We start from the raw sequence: 13,844 nt of genomic DNA on the forward strand, positions 1-13,844 counted from the left end.
TTTTCATCATTTGCACGTATGCAATCTTTTCTCTCTGAGGTCTCATCTTTTTACTCATAATCTTCAGTGTTCATTTTTATGACCACTGACTTGGAAGCGCCTTTCCTTCATTTTTGCCATTTCAATTTAAATGCTGTAAATGACAAAGGCTCAAACAGACAACGGATTGTAAAAACACAACATTAGTGACATGTCTATTATTGTTCGTTGTTAGTCAGTGGAGATCTGCTGTGTGCTAAGACAATGAGGGGGGGGTACAAGCTCTGGAGCTAGCTACTGTAAATGGGTCAAACTGAATGTAGAGGATGATGGAGAAGGGTCAAAGCCCCAGAGGCAAGCCAGCTTGTTGACTCTCAGTTTAACAACACAGCTCCTGTAGTGTTTTAATATTCAAGAAAAAGGTAAGGAAGACCTGGGTAAACCCAGGATATGTCGGAGGAAGTTTGCAAATGTGACTTAAATGTAGCTTGAATAAAATGTTAATATTACCTAGCCGTGAATAATTTCTGTTTGATTTTCATCAGCAATGGTGGTTGTTTAACAATAAAGACAACAACTCCAATGATCCCACGGAACTTCACAACATCATCAAACTAGGTCCACTAGCAGCAGAAATTTCATTCTGCGTTTTTAAGCAAATTTCACCTAAATATCTTAAAATAGAAGTCTAAATAGAAATCACATCCACAGTGTAAAATATAAAAACGCAAGGGTGCATTGCCAGTAATGGTGTAACAAGTGTAATTTAAGAAAGAACAAGAAGCAATCTGCTGGCAGGGGAATATCATAGGCAGGGAATATGGCAGGCTGACATTTTCACCTTTTGTCACCATCTTATTTTAAAAAGAAAAAGGGATGTGGAAATTTGAGTCAATTAGTCTGCTTCCATTCAATTACCAGTGTGTCAGTGGAGGGGTGAAATGTTTCTCCTCTGACTCTCCTGTGGCTGGGGCAGGATGAGCTGCACTTTGGGTTTGGAGGGGGGAGGAGAAGGGGGAGGTAACAGGGGGAGGACAGGCGTGTGGGTGTGTGTATGTTTGTGTATATGTGGGACTGTCTGGGGAGTGTTGCTGCCTGCTGACCTGGTCATCCATCAGACAGGGTCCATCCATCCCGCCTCTCCTCCCCCACCCAGGGCCCATCAGAGTGACTCTTTGCCAGGCCTGGAATCTCCACATTAATTTCTCATCTGTGGCGCCCTAATGAGCTCCGCCTGCTCGTCCACCTCTGAGACCCTACTGATTATCAGATAGGGGGGCGACCATTTGTCAATGGCAAGAGATGGCATTTACGCTGATGACCTTGCTGCCAAGGAGAGAGGAATCAAAGTGCGGGAGAAAAGAGAAGAGTAGGAAAGAATAGAAAAGAAAAGGAAAGCAATCAACAGCTCTGGAGCGCCACACTGTTTGCCATCACAAGCACTGCTACTGTGTGTGTGGAGGCTCTGGGTTTGCTGCGGTGGTGAGCCTGTGTGCACGCGCCTCAGAGGGAGCAGGGATTTGCCGGTTATTGGATGGAGGGGAGCGGTGTAGGTCTGTGACACCCGCTAACCTTGGCCAGGGCTACTGGGACTCTGGGGGTATCCATCACTGTGGCAGCCTCGAGACCCAGACCGGGGGAAAAGCCACAGAAGTTGCCGGGGGAGGGAAAAAAGCTAGTAAAAATTTAATGCACTCCGCAGAGCGGTCATGTCATACTTGGTTATGGAAAATAATCCCAGATGCCTGCAGTGCTAAAATGGAGCTGTAATGTGCTCGCCTCCTAACCCGGCCTGACAGCCATGATGTACGACTACCATTACCGGAAAATATCACTTCAACTAACCCGTGATCCGGCTCCGCTAAGGGTCATATTATCCATGAGGAACAAATTACACTCCCCCAAAGTAAATACAAATTTCCTACACCGACTGGGTACAAAGCACGTAGGGGGGGAGGAGGCAGGCGGGAACGTTACCTATGACAACGCTCTGCAGAGTGACAAGGATGATAAAGTACATGACAAATCACTGGCTGACAGGGTACTCTAGTGCAATCAGCCTCAGCCTCGGCCTAGCGAGCACCCACTCAAGCCTGTAAACACTACTCTCTTCCTTTGGAGGGGGCAAAACACATAATCTTTTAACGCTGACAAGTTGCTCTCTCCTTTTTATTACTCATCCTTCCCACTGCGGTGGAAAGAGGGAGGGTTGGGGGGTTGGGGGGGGGGATATAAAATGGTTTTATGTACAGTGCTGCCGAGTGATTGAGAAACTCGACTCTTCTGCTGTAATTGCCTGAGGGCAAACACAGCAAAACAATAAAGGAAGAGAAACAGCAAATATATTACCAGTTCAGATCTTTATTTTATGTCAAGGACAAACAGGTTCTCTCGGCTGCTCTAAAGCACCCACTTAGATCCCTCGCCTCCAATAAGAGCAAAGCACAGCAAATTACAGCACTCCGTTGCATCGCCATTAATAAGACGCAAAGCATTTTCAAAATGGCATTTACAGCTTGTGGCTGCTGATAGAGCGAGTAAATAACACTTAGGAAAGGTGTGGCCTCTATAAAAAAAAAGCCCAAAGGCAAGGGAAAGAGAAATAAAAAGGCTACAGTGTGATAAAGTCCCATAGATTACAGCACAAAGTCATTGTCTTCACAAAAGGCCTAAGTAACACGACTGATGAACAATTAAGCTGGAAAAAGCACTTGAGCACCAGCAGATATTCATACTAAAATGTTTGACTGGCAGTTTCAAGGTGCCACTTACTAGCAAAAATCACTTAAGCATTAGCAAGTCCAGACAGAGTGAGTGCCTGAGCGCTCTTGACAATATGATAAAGACTGCTAAGACAAGGTGCAGACATTTGCCACTGTTACAGTCTAATCAAAAAAGATTATGTTGAGTGAATGTTTCGGCACATACATTTTCTAAGAGGAAAAGTAGATTTAGTTTACATTCATAAAAAAACGTATCCCCAAAGGATTTAAAGAGGTTTTTCAGAGCTGTGGATCAAACACATGTTGAGGCTAAGGGGATGTTTGATGGCCCCCCTAAAAGGTCTCAGATGGTGAAAACCTGTTGGTGTTAACTACACCATGAAACAAGGCAATGTTATTGGTGCTTTGGCGGATGCACATGAAAGACACCTGAGGCCATGGAGCTCTTTTCAGTGTGCTTTCCTGCCAGTAAAGCGGAACATTGTAACTAGGAACAAGGCGCTCCAAATGAATAGGCCAGTTCTCCCTAGCCCTAATAAAAATGACCACCTGATCCTGCCTAGACCCACCAAAAGGTTAGAGTGTGGACAGGATGCATGTAAGATGAGTGGAAGATAGGTCAAGCCACAGGATAGCAATGGATAAACGTGGACATCCTTGCCAGCAAAAGCTTTGAGAGGAGGTTTTTGGCTCTTCGGGATTAATTTTTGCTTGCATCCCATTGCCGACTTAAATACCATTATTCCTAAATGGTCCACTGTACAGTATAGGATGAAAAGAAGGCAAATAAACTTGTTTTAAACTTGCAACACAATAAGAATGAAATTAGCTGTAAATGGCGGGGCAGAAATGCACTACCTCAGTTTCTATGTGTGTGTGTTTTAGGTCTTTTTACATCTCTATTTGATAGGAATAGCTGACGACATGAAATAGAAGAAAGGAGAAAGAGGGAGATGAAATGGAGCAAAGGGCCGCAGGCAGGAATCGAACTCGGCCACTGTGGTAAGGCTTAGTACATGGGGTGACACTCTATCAGGTGTACTACTGGGGCACCTCAGTTTTTGTGGCTGTTTGTGTAGATAAGGAACCAGTCATGTGAAGATATGCACTAAGACACACAATCAACAACATTAATTATTAAATGTTCAACATGCACACAGAAGTATCTGTGTCACATTTTTCACACATGCCGTAGACCTTTAAGGCAGAAGTATTCACCCTTTCCTTCTCATTGTCTGAGCTCTGACTGGACTGCTTTGTACTGGCAGAGAGAAAGGAAGACCAGCAGTAATGGGGGCCTCAGCAGAGAAGCTAATGATAACACATATAGAGCTAATAACACCAGCGTTGTGTGACGAGTGACTGCAGTAAGCCTGCCTCCTACCTGTCTCACACTATGCCATTAACATGTCATGTTGGATAGGGCCCATCCTACAGGTCACTTTATAATGAGCAAATGCTCTGACGGTTTCCAACACATGCAGACACACACTCGCACACAAACACACTCGTTGGACTGTGCGCACACAGACTCTGAGATACGAATAGCTGTCTCTTATCAGAGTCTGGCAGCTCCCGCCGACACGGCAGAGGCCTTCTACACCAGGCAGAACATGATTTCTCCTGGGAACACTTTTTCCATTTCCTGCTTTTGAAGGGAAACTAAATAAGCCACGTTTGTCCTCATCTGAATACATTTGACCCATTAAAACGACTCTGCTCTCCCCCGTCCTTCTCTGCTGCGGTGTTGTAAAGTAGACGTCGCCCACAGAATGCAAATGACAACAGTGGCAGTGGGCGTAGTGTGCCCGGTGCCTGGCAGGAGCAGATAGTGGCAGAGGTGATGTGGACTGAGGAGGGGGTAAAAATGTTGAGTGGGAGCTCCAATTACTCCCTCGCACTGAGGAAGAACTCATGAGTCAACCCCTGTCATAGGGGTCCGCTATTTACTAATTCACTCCTCTGTTACTTTAACACACAATTAATCAATGACAGGAAGGTGTAGTTGGCGCTGTTCATCAGGAGCGTAACGTGAGCCAGGGTGAATTAATACAGTCACTGGGGGGATTACAGCTTACCATGCTCTCTCTCTCTTCCTGAAACAAAAAGGAATTGCCACAGAGACAGGAGCAATTTAAATCGACAACACTGAGTAATGACTCAATTTGCTGCACAGTCTAAACACCACAAGCAAATGGTATTACTAAATCATTAGAGTGGATCTAGATCTCTACTTAGAAGTCGTTGGATAATATGGCTGCTCTTAGAATCTATGAGGTGCACTCAAACTGTGAATACCTGGATATTATAAATGGAGCTGCACTAAATACTATAAACATGGCTAAAAACAAACATGTAGATACACTTAGATATTGTAATTGATTAAAAATGTGGCAGCCATTATTAAAAAGGACAACTGTACTTTTAAGACCAACAAACAATGTAGCTATAGTCGATTGAGATTACAGGAACAGAAATAAGCAATTACTCTTATTACTCTAATTAGCAAAAGCATGTGTCTTAAATAAAATAGATATACAGATATGAAGAAAAGTAGATGGACAGATATACAGACACAGTACTTCATATGATAGATAGGATAGTGAGTGCTAGGCTTTAAGCAAAAGAAAGCCCGCACCCTCAACCCTGGCTGTCACAGCAGTCTCATTTAAATGTCATCTAAATCCTAAAAACCCAGAACAGTTCGATTTAGATTTTGCACATCATTAAGTCATTTATAATTAATGCACAGCTAATTAAGGCTTTCTCAGCAAGTTATTAACAGGATGTTTAATTCTAATTACATTAAATTCTCAGCCTTTAAGAAAGTCTAATATTTGAATCTTATCGAAACCGATAAAGAATTCCTGAAATGATCCAAGCACATTTAATGGTATATGAAAAATCACAGTAAATGGCTGGCTTACCTTGTCATCTTGGTCACTCTCGGTGTCACACTGCAAAAAAAACAGAAAAGAAAGGCAAAGCTGAAAATGAGGAATAATATGTCTATACCTGTTTAATAACCATCCCTGCTAGGGTTGTATTCAGTTTCAACACATGTCAGTGCCATAATCTAATTTACCTTTGCAAATGGCATATCTTATCAGCTTTTTAATGACGAACTTATCACATACTCATATTCAGTGTCTGAATATCATCAGATCACTTCATTAACTGACACAAGCACTGGAATGTGAAACAAAGCAAATTTCTCATGAGCAGCTGTGTCCTTGTTAACAATGAAACCTATGTGAAATTCAGACGAAGCTGGAATCTCAAAACACTAACCGCCACTAGAATTATAATTCCATGATGTCTGTTCCTGCTTGAGGCTGGGAAGGGAGAAATGACAAGAAGAGGAAGGGAACTTTGTAATGGAGGGAGGAAAAAGTGGTTAGATTTCATTTTTTCTTTCCAATTTCAATTTCAAGGTCCACTTAATTCTTTATCAACTAATTAGTGTGATGCTGGGTGACTGGCGGCCCTCAACGTTGTGCATATGGCTGAGGTGCAGAGAAGCACTGGAGTCGGTAATGAAGAAGGCACTGGGGGGGAATATGGGCAGGGGTTGGCACAGTGAGTGTGTGTGTAGGCGGGGGGACCGGGAGTGCAGGGAGGGGTTGGTGGGTGTCGATTAAAGTAGGGAGGGAGTGAAGGAAGGGGGTGAAATGATTGACAGCCCGGGGAGTGAGCGACAGAAAACCCTGCCGTTTTTTCTCTCTCTCCCTCTTTTTTTTGCTTCCATCTCTTGTTTTTTGCTGATCTGGGGCCCTGCAGAGCTCAAAGGTAGCTGGCTAGGCTCGTAGCTGGTCTGTTTCTGAGGCTGGACGGTAAAAAGGGGCCTTGCGAGCTCAGCAGGAGCATAGCATCCAATTTACAGGCCTGTCCCACACGGCCCCAGGGGCCGCCCGCGGCACACTGCCATGATGGTCAGCTCCAGCAGCTCATAAATTATGCAGAGGCAATAAACGCACTGGGCAAACACTCCTCAGACGTTTCCCTGCTCTCCATCTCTCTCTCACTCTCTTTCTCCACCACCCACAACATTCCATCCCCCATTTAATACAGTGTGCAGAGAGCCAGCAGCCCTATAGACTGTCAGCTGGAAGAATAAATAAGGGTAATGAAAGACGAGTGTAGATTCTGATTACACGTGAATGTCTGTGTAATACAAAAAGCTGCACACTGTGTGCATTTATGCACGTCTATTCAAGCTTGTGAAAAATAGGCATGTTGGCCATGTATCGCTCTCTCGTGCCGCCTCCCACACAGGACTGACTAATGCAGCGGCAGACAAAATCTGTTGAGCAGTATTAGCCATCTCAACTGCTTCCATGTATTCAGGCCTCTCAGAATGTGACAACAGTAATGCAACTGAGCACTCATTAGCTGCTTCTCTGCCTGTGCACACTACACACCCGGGAACACAGGCATGCAAGGGGTTCAAATAATGGACATCATTTTAGTTTTTCCACTGTGTTGTGATCCATAAAAAATACTGCTAGCCTTTCTTTCTCATGTTCCCCCTTTTTTTTTTTTGCTCTCCCTCCTTTCCCCTGTTCCCTGGCTGTGCAGCCAATTGCTTTGATTGCCGAGATAGAAGCCGGCTGGAATGACTTGCCCTTGCTTGTGAAGCAAATGGAACATGCTAATGGAACTCATCGTATTACCCGATGCAAAAGTGCCATAGCTCATTACTTTAAGATAAAAGGATATCATTGTAGACGGCAAGCAGAATTGACTTTCTGTGCTGCGACTTGATGATGATTTAATCAACTGCTCTCTTTCACTTCTCATCCCCGCGCCTGTCGCTTTCGCAGGTGCCACTAAACGAAGCACTCACACGGCTAGTGGGGGAGAGAAAAGAAAAGAAATTGCTGTCATTATTTTTTTCCCTAGGAATAGAGGTATGCAAATTTCCCAGAGCGACAAAGGGTGGAAAAAAGGGAAAACTTAATAAAATGGAAATACCTTTATAATGAGCAAAGTAAAAAATCCTGAGATCAGGCCTGACAGGCGAGGGCAGGCAATTTGATTGTCCTTACAGAGCAGATGCCAAAGATCCCTCGAACTTGCTGCTTAAGTATTGAGCAAAAAGTACCAAATAATAATATCTCTAAAAGACAAAAACACATCTCAGGCATACAAACAAGTCAGAGCTGTCACTCACTGATAAGTGATCATAGTGAACTAATGCGTTGCCTCATGCATAAAGCAACCTGAGACAGGAGAGAGGAATCCCTGCATATCTGGAATATTTTCATTCCTTGTATTTCTACTTACTGACTCTTACATTAGAAACAGAGACGGAAAGCTAGAAAGTCTCGGCTTTGCACCTGGCAGTTGGAAACATCATGAATGATTGGTAGACCTCATCCTTAATAACTGAGGTATGGTATTGTTTTAGGAGGTAAGCATGAGCTCAAAAATTCAGTTATTGCTACTGACGGGTGAGTATGAATAAATCTGCAAAGCTATGGTTAACTGTAATGTCAAAAACACTTTATACCAATCTTGAGAGGCCATGTCTAATGAAAATACATGTGTCAGAGGTTTAGAATGACTGACAAAAATGAATACATTATATCAAAGAATGAAAAAAAACACAACAATGGTGCTATTGAGATCAGTGGAGTTAGCTCTCTGACAGGCTGGGTAGGAAATGGGTCTTATTTAAAGCAACAGCCATGTACAATAAGGAAACCATTAGTCCTGGGAGGGGGCTGACAAAGAAAAGTGATACCCTACCCAGGCCCACTGCTATTTACATAGGACCAGCATTACACTGTACAGCCAGACCCTAGTGTTAAATTTAAGTAACACAGGAATGTCAAACATTAGCTTCAGCTCTAAGAGCTGTTGATGTTGGCCTGTATCCGGAGCACTTCTGATTGCCCCTCTGCTCTCACCCGGGCCTCTCTTTTGGCTGAGTGCTCTTACAAATTTCCCTACGCTCTGTCCAAGCATCAAGCCTTTTGTTTATATTGGTCTGAAAAAAGGAGTAAATTATTCTTGTTCTAAATCCTCTCCAGCTGAGAGTAATACTGGCCCAATACAAGGGGAACATAAGGAGCCACGGGCTGAATGCTAAATGATGCTGCTATGCTAGCGTCCGTAGCAGCAGGCCTCATCAAAGTCTCCTGCCAGAGCTACCCGCAGAAAAATGTCTGTACCAAAGAAGTAACCACATCACACGAGCATGCGTGCAAAGCAAGTATGCCATGTTCCCTTTTCCAACATAACCTTCTGGAAATCCACTGGTCCACAAATACTAACAGATGTTAAGTCAATCAAGAAAAAAATGACATGCGTAAATGATATTTCTAAAGGCAAACAGAGTGTGTTTAACAGGCTTATTATAATTCATCCGCCAGTGTAAGTTGTCTATTCAAATATTTTCTTAAATGGCATCTTCCTAAGTCTGGATCTGTGACGGATGCGCATTGTCGCTCCCTTGAGTGACATTAGCCTCAGGTTATGCTGGTTCCTATCCACGACCTTAGAATTAATTATAGTTGATATGGGGTTCATTAAAGCACCACGCTGCACAGAGGATTGTGTCTGTTTATCAGCCGGAGCCAGGTTGTCCTGCAGGATGGCTGAAGGGGTTAAAGCCCAGGGAAGAAGCCAACCTGTCTGCATGCCTGGGAGCTGGAAAGACAGCATGAAGGATGGCAGCCATTGCCAGGGTCAGCTCTGACAGTGCCAATTTGATGTGCTGTCGTCAAGGGCTCCTCATTCCCTCCTCCTAACAGCTCCTTCCTGATATAGCTGCGCGTCCTGATGGTTTTCTGATGCAAACAGTCACATGGCAAAATGGTTTTCTCCCCTTCCGCTGCATCCTCCTCCATCTGCTGCTGGGGCCTGGGTGCCGCCGACCGCCTGCCTGTCACAGCGTGCGTGGAAATTAGCTGGGGAGGAGGTGCTCGCTTGTGCTAATTACATTTTAATCATTGGAAATGTGTTGGCAAATCAAGCCTTGATTGCCATCTTGGAGCCCAGTGCTCCTCTCTGCAGGTTGGGGATGGGGGTGGGAGGGTGTGGGGGGTTTGTGGGGCTAGAATGTGGCTGAGCCCAGACTCGCCAAGCTGGACGCATCACTCTCAACCACAGCTTGATATGGCGGCATGCCTGGCCTACCACTGGGTAGGGTCTGTGCCACATTATTCATGGGGAATAGAGGAAGAGCAGGGTGGCGAAATGGGAATCTGTGCCATGCTTATTCTCAAATCCCCCACTCACACCTCCCGTATCCCTCTCTCTTTCTCACCCACACATTACACAGTCTGCCAGTCCCGCCACTGCGAATTGAGGAACAACAAATACAGCCGGGCAGGAGGAGACTGATGAGCTCAGGGTTTGCTACACAGCACCTGCTTTGGCACACAAAGCTGCAGCAGCAGGTCCCGTCACAATACGCTCTCAAATTAGTTTCTTATAACATAAGTTAAAAAAAAAGAAACCGACTTGGCTACAACAAATTTAGACTTTTTTTTTTAGAAAAAGATGGGAATAATCTTGAGGTTGGTAACATGACCGCCAGCTTCTGCCAGAAGAGGACCTGCTCCCTCTGTAGATAAAAATGCTCATTGTAAGGTAACGAAAACACAACGATTCTTATTTTCAGGTGATTATACACTAATGAAAACATACCTATAAATATTATATTCCATTTCTGCCAATGGATCATCTTAATGTTACACACTGGACCTTTAGAGCCAATTTTCCTTAGTCAGTGTTAACCACTGCTCATAATGAAAAACATTGTGCCAAACACACACTGACTGACTTCACGCTGGACTGAACCTCAAATAAACTCTGGGATTACTTGACTTTAGAAATAAGCCAAGCAGACACACATTTCATAAAAAGGTATCCATAAAAGACAGTTTAGTAAATACACCTAAAGGTTCAGTGAGTGGAAGGAAATTTAACATGACATGCCTGACTGGGACAGATCATTAAAATAAGCAGGGTTCTGCTGCGATGACATCGAACATATAATTTCTGCAGCATCTGCTTGATGTCCAACTGTCATATAAAAGTATGGTAGGAAAGAGAAGACCTAAAAAAACCACAAGGAAAAGAAAACAACACAGCTTGAGTGTTTGAGACAGTCTATATAGTCGCATAAAGCAAAAGCTTCTTTCAGCAGCCAAGAATGTTTCGTCAGGGAGGACCAGACTTCTGTCTGGACTAATATAACCAGGTCGGATCCACATGTGCAGCTTAGGCCAAATGCAGCGGGCCAACATCTGAATGCAATTTCCCCTTCAAATGTAAAACTTTATCCAGAAGATATTCAATTTGACCGCAAATTCTGGATTCCTGTCACTGGGACAGTGAAGCTAAAGGAAGGGGAGAGAAAAATTAAGCCTTCCATAAAATAATAAGAACTTTATAGTTTGTGACCTCTGGTTGCAATACTCTGGAGTGCATTAATTTAATATTTTATGTCACTGGACAGTGCCCAAACTGACTTACTTTTCTAAGCCTGACTCTTTCATTAATAATTCAATATTATGATTAATTCCATACTGCTAAATCTCTAATAATTTACATTATAATAGCGCCAATAATGTAAAATCACAACATCGGCTCTGAAATGTCTGCATAGGGACTTTATGTTGAGGTGTGAGCAGCGAAGTGACAAGGAGCATTGTCTGAAATGCAGATACGCATCCACATCCACACACTTTTGTATGCCTGGGATGAAAATATATTCTCAGAAGGCATACCAGTGGTGTATGTGTATGTTGCTTCTGTCTGAGTGTGGAGGAAGGAAGGACATTTAACTCAACTGGAGATGTGGCAGCTTACTACTGAAGTGATGCTTGGCAGAAACAGATGTTGCCGCAGGGTAAACCTCTCTGTTGATCAGTCCCATCCACCCACCCAACACACACATAGACACCTGACAAGGACCAGGGTAGGAAGGAAGGAACAGAGAGGTGCAGCACTTTGCTTTCTTAAAAATCCATTTGTTACACAAGCACTAAGTTCAGTATTGCTCCTTCTCGAATCATCTCAGCGCGTTTCTCCCGGCTACAGGCGCCTGGGGGTGGGAAGCATTTACTGGTTATCTGATAGAAATGAAAAAACATAAGACACAGCTGCAGTGTGGGTGCATACACAAACGCCCACAAATACACACCTTGCCTCACCCCAACTCTGTACTCTGTTTCCATAAGCCAACAGGGGACTGAGGCACAAAGCAGATGCTGGATTAATCAAAGATTAATAGAAGGATTTTGAGATAATTACATACATCAAATTGCATTGTTTGCACAGTTATGGTGACTCCCCTGAGAAGAGTTCACTTGGTGTATATTTTAAGTACCCCACATGCTAGACATTAACAATGATTTGATTTGGCATCTCCATTACAGCAATCTGGCCACACACATAAACAATTCATTTTAGAGTATTTGTAGAGTGCTCCTAAAGAAGCTGTATTTCCTGCATGTCGTAAAGACAAACTGGATTTCTGAACACGAGAAAGTGAACAAGTGCTGTGATGGGGAGTGCAGAACACTGTTTGCTATCTACTGAAATGTGTCCGTAGCACTACGCATCGACTGTCATATACCATAAACTGGCACTGTATGCTACTTCAAATTCATACAGTTGTCTTCTAATTCTTTCATATTCTAATTTTATGAGTAAAATCAATCAATTCTGACTTTCAATTTAGACAAGATTGGCTTATTTAGTTAAATAGTGATTTATAGTGATAGTGATTTATAGAAGTGTATTATCCTGACTACAGATGACTATAACTAGCCCTATTTTATATCATATGCTATTATCCCTTAAATAAAACACATATCCCTTATGAAATGTGATAATATTTCGCACAATGCAGCAATTTTATAGAAAACAATCTCTGTCTGACACCTTTAGTATTACTTGAAACATTCATGGCTTGAATACATGGATGTATGCTTAACCACAGGCTGCAACCCACTGTTGTCAAGAGATATAAACCTCATCTGCTCTCCTCACCTCCCCCTTCCAGTCGTCCCTCCCTCCCTCCCTCCCTGCCTCCCTCCACAGTGAGTCATAGCTGAGGGGGGAAAAAACATCAGGATTAGGTTCTGTGCCTCTAATCACTTAACTCCTCACACCTGATGGCACACTATTAACTTTGACTGTCTCCAGTGACCCCGCGGGTCGTTGCCCATCACATCAAGTTTTTATTAGGGAATTTTCCTCATCATTAGCCATGGCCTGGAAACGAGCCATTAATATTCATACTGGCAAACCAAAATGAGGTCCCACTGATTTTCCATCATCCAGGCTATCTGAGCAGCTGCCGCCGCTAACAATCACCCCAGTGCTGCACATTCGCCACGTATCATTATAGGGCTCCATAAAGCTCTTTCTCTGGGTCTGAGATGGCGGGAAGGGGAGCAAGGTGGAGGAGGAGGCTGTGAGGCTTGCAGCCAGCTTTCGCCCGTCTGAGAGAAACTGCCCAGGCTCTGCCAACAATCTGCCTGGAAGTCTCATGCATAAAGACCGGTGCTGTCAATGCTAACAACCCCTGCAGGCTCTGCCAGGGACACAGCTGAGATACACAGAGTTCCCTCACATTAGAGCACATGTTGTTTATCAGACTGTAATGGCAGCTAGGAATGCAATACCTCAAGATCAGTTTTACTTAGACAAGACTCTGTTATTTCCCAATATATACTAAATGTTATAGCTGACTATGGTTTACCATTGCGTAATATACATAGTAATACATCCAGAAGGAAATGCAATATTTTGAAAGGATTTTCCAGGAGCTACTTCTGATATATCTTCAAAATAGGAGCATTAAACTCTTTTTATAGAAGCTTTCCATGCATCCAAAATGGCTGCCCATGTTTCCTCAGATTGCAGCTCATTGTCAAAACGATCCACCCTGTTTGTGCCGCTGCCTCTCTGTTACCAGAGGAGGGCATCTCACATCTCTGCTGCCAGCCAGAGCAGGTGCTCAGGCTCCACATGGTGTGAACACAGGCCTGATAAGGTGCTTCAGAGCAACAATGTCCCAGGCATCTCCTGCTGATAAGACTCCTCTCTCTCTTCCCCACTCATCCGAGCTGAGACTAGCTGGCCCTGATGCAGGGGAGGACTTCCTCTGTGTCATGGGTG

At 43.8% G+C, this 13,844-nt stretch overlaps 1 protein-coding gene across 1 annotated transcript in view; it reads right to left on the reverse strand.

Moving 5' to 3' along the window:
* Positions 1–13,844, reverse strand: part of auts2a (activator of transcription and developmental regulator AUTS2 a) — a 294,183-nt gene that overhangs the window by 90,950 nt on the left and 189,389 nt on the right. Inside the window, 1 exon segment of the mRNA XM_051400367.1 lies at positions 5,630–5,659. Coding sequence (XP_051256327.1) covers positions 5,630–5,659 — 30 coding nt within the window.

The sequence above is a fragment of the Dicentrarchus labrax genome, unplaced genomic scaffold (assembly GCF_905237075.1).
Source record: "Dicentrarchus labrax unplaced genomic scaffold, dlabrax2021, whole genome shotgun sequence".
NCBI lineage: Eukaryota > Metazoa > Chordata > Actinopteri > Moronidae > Dicentrarchus > Dicentrarchus labrax.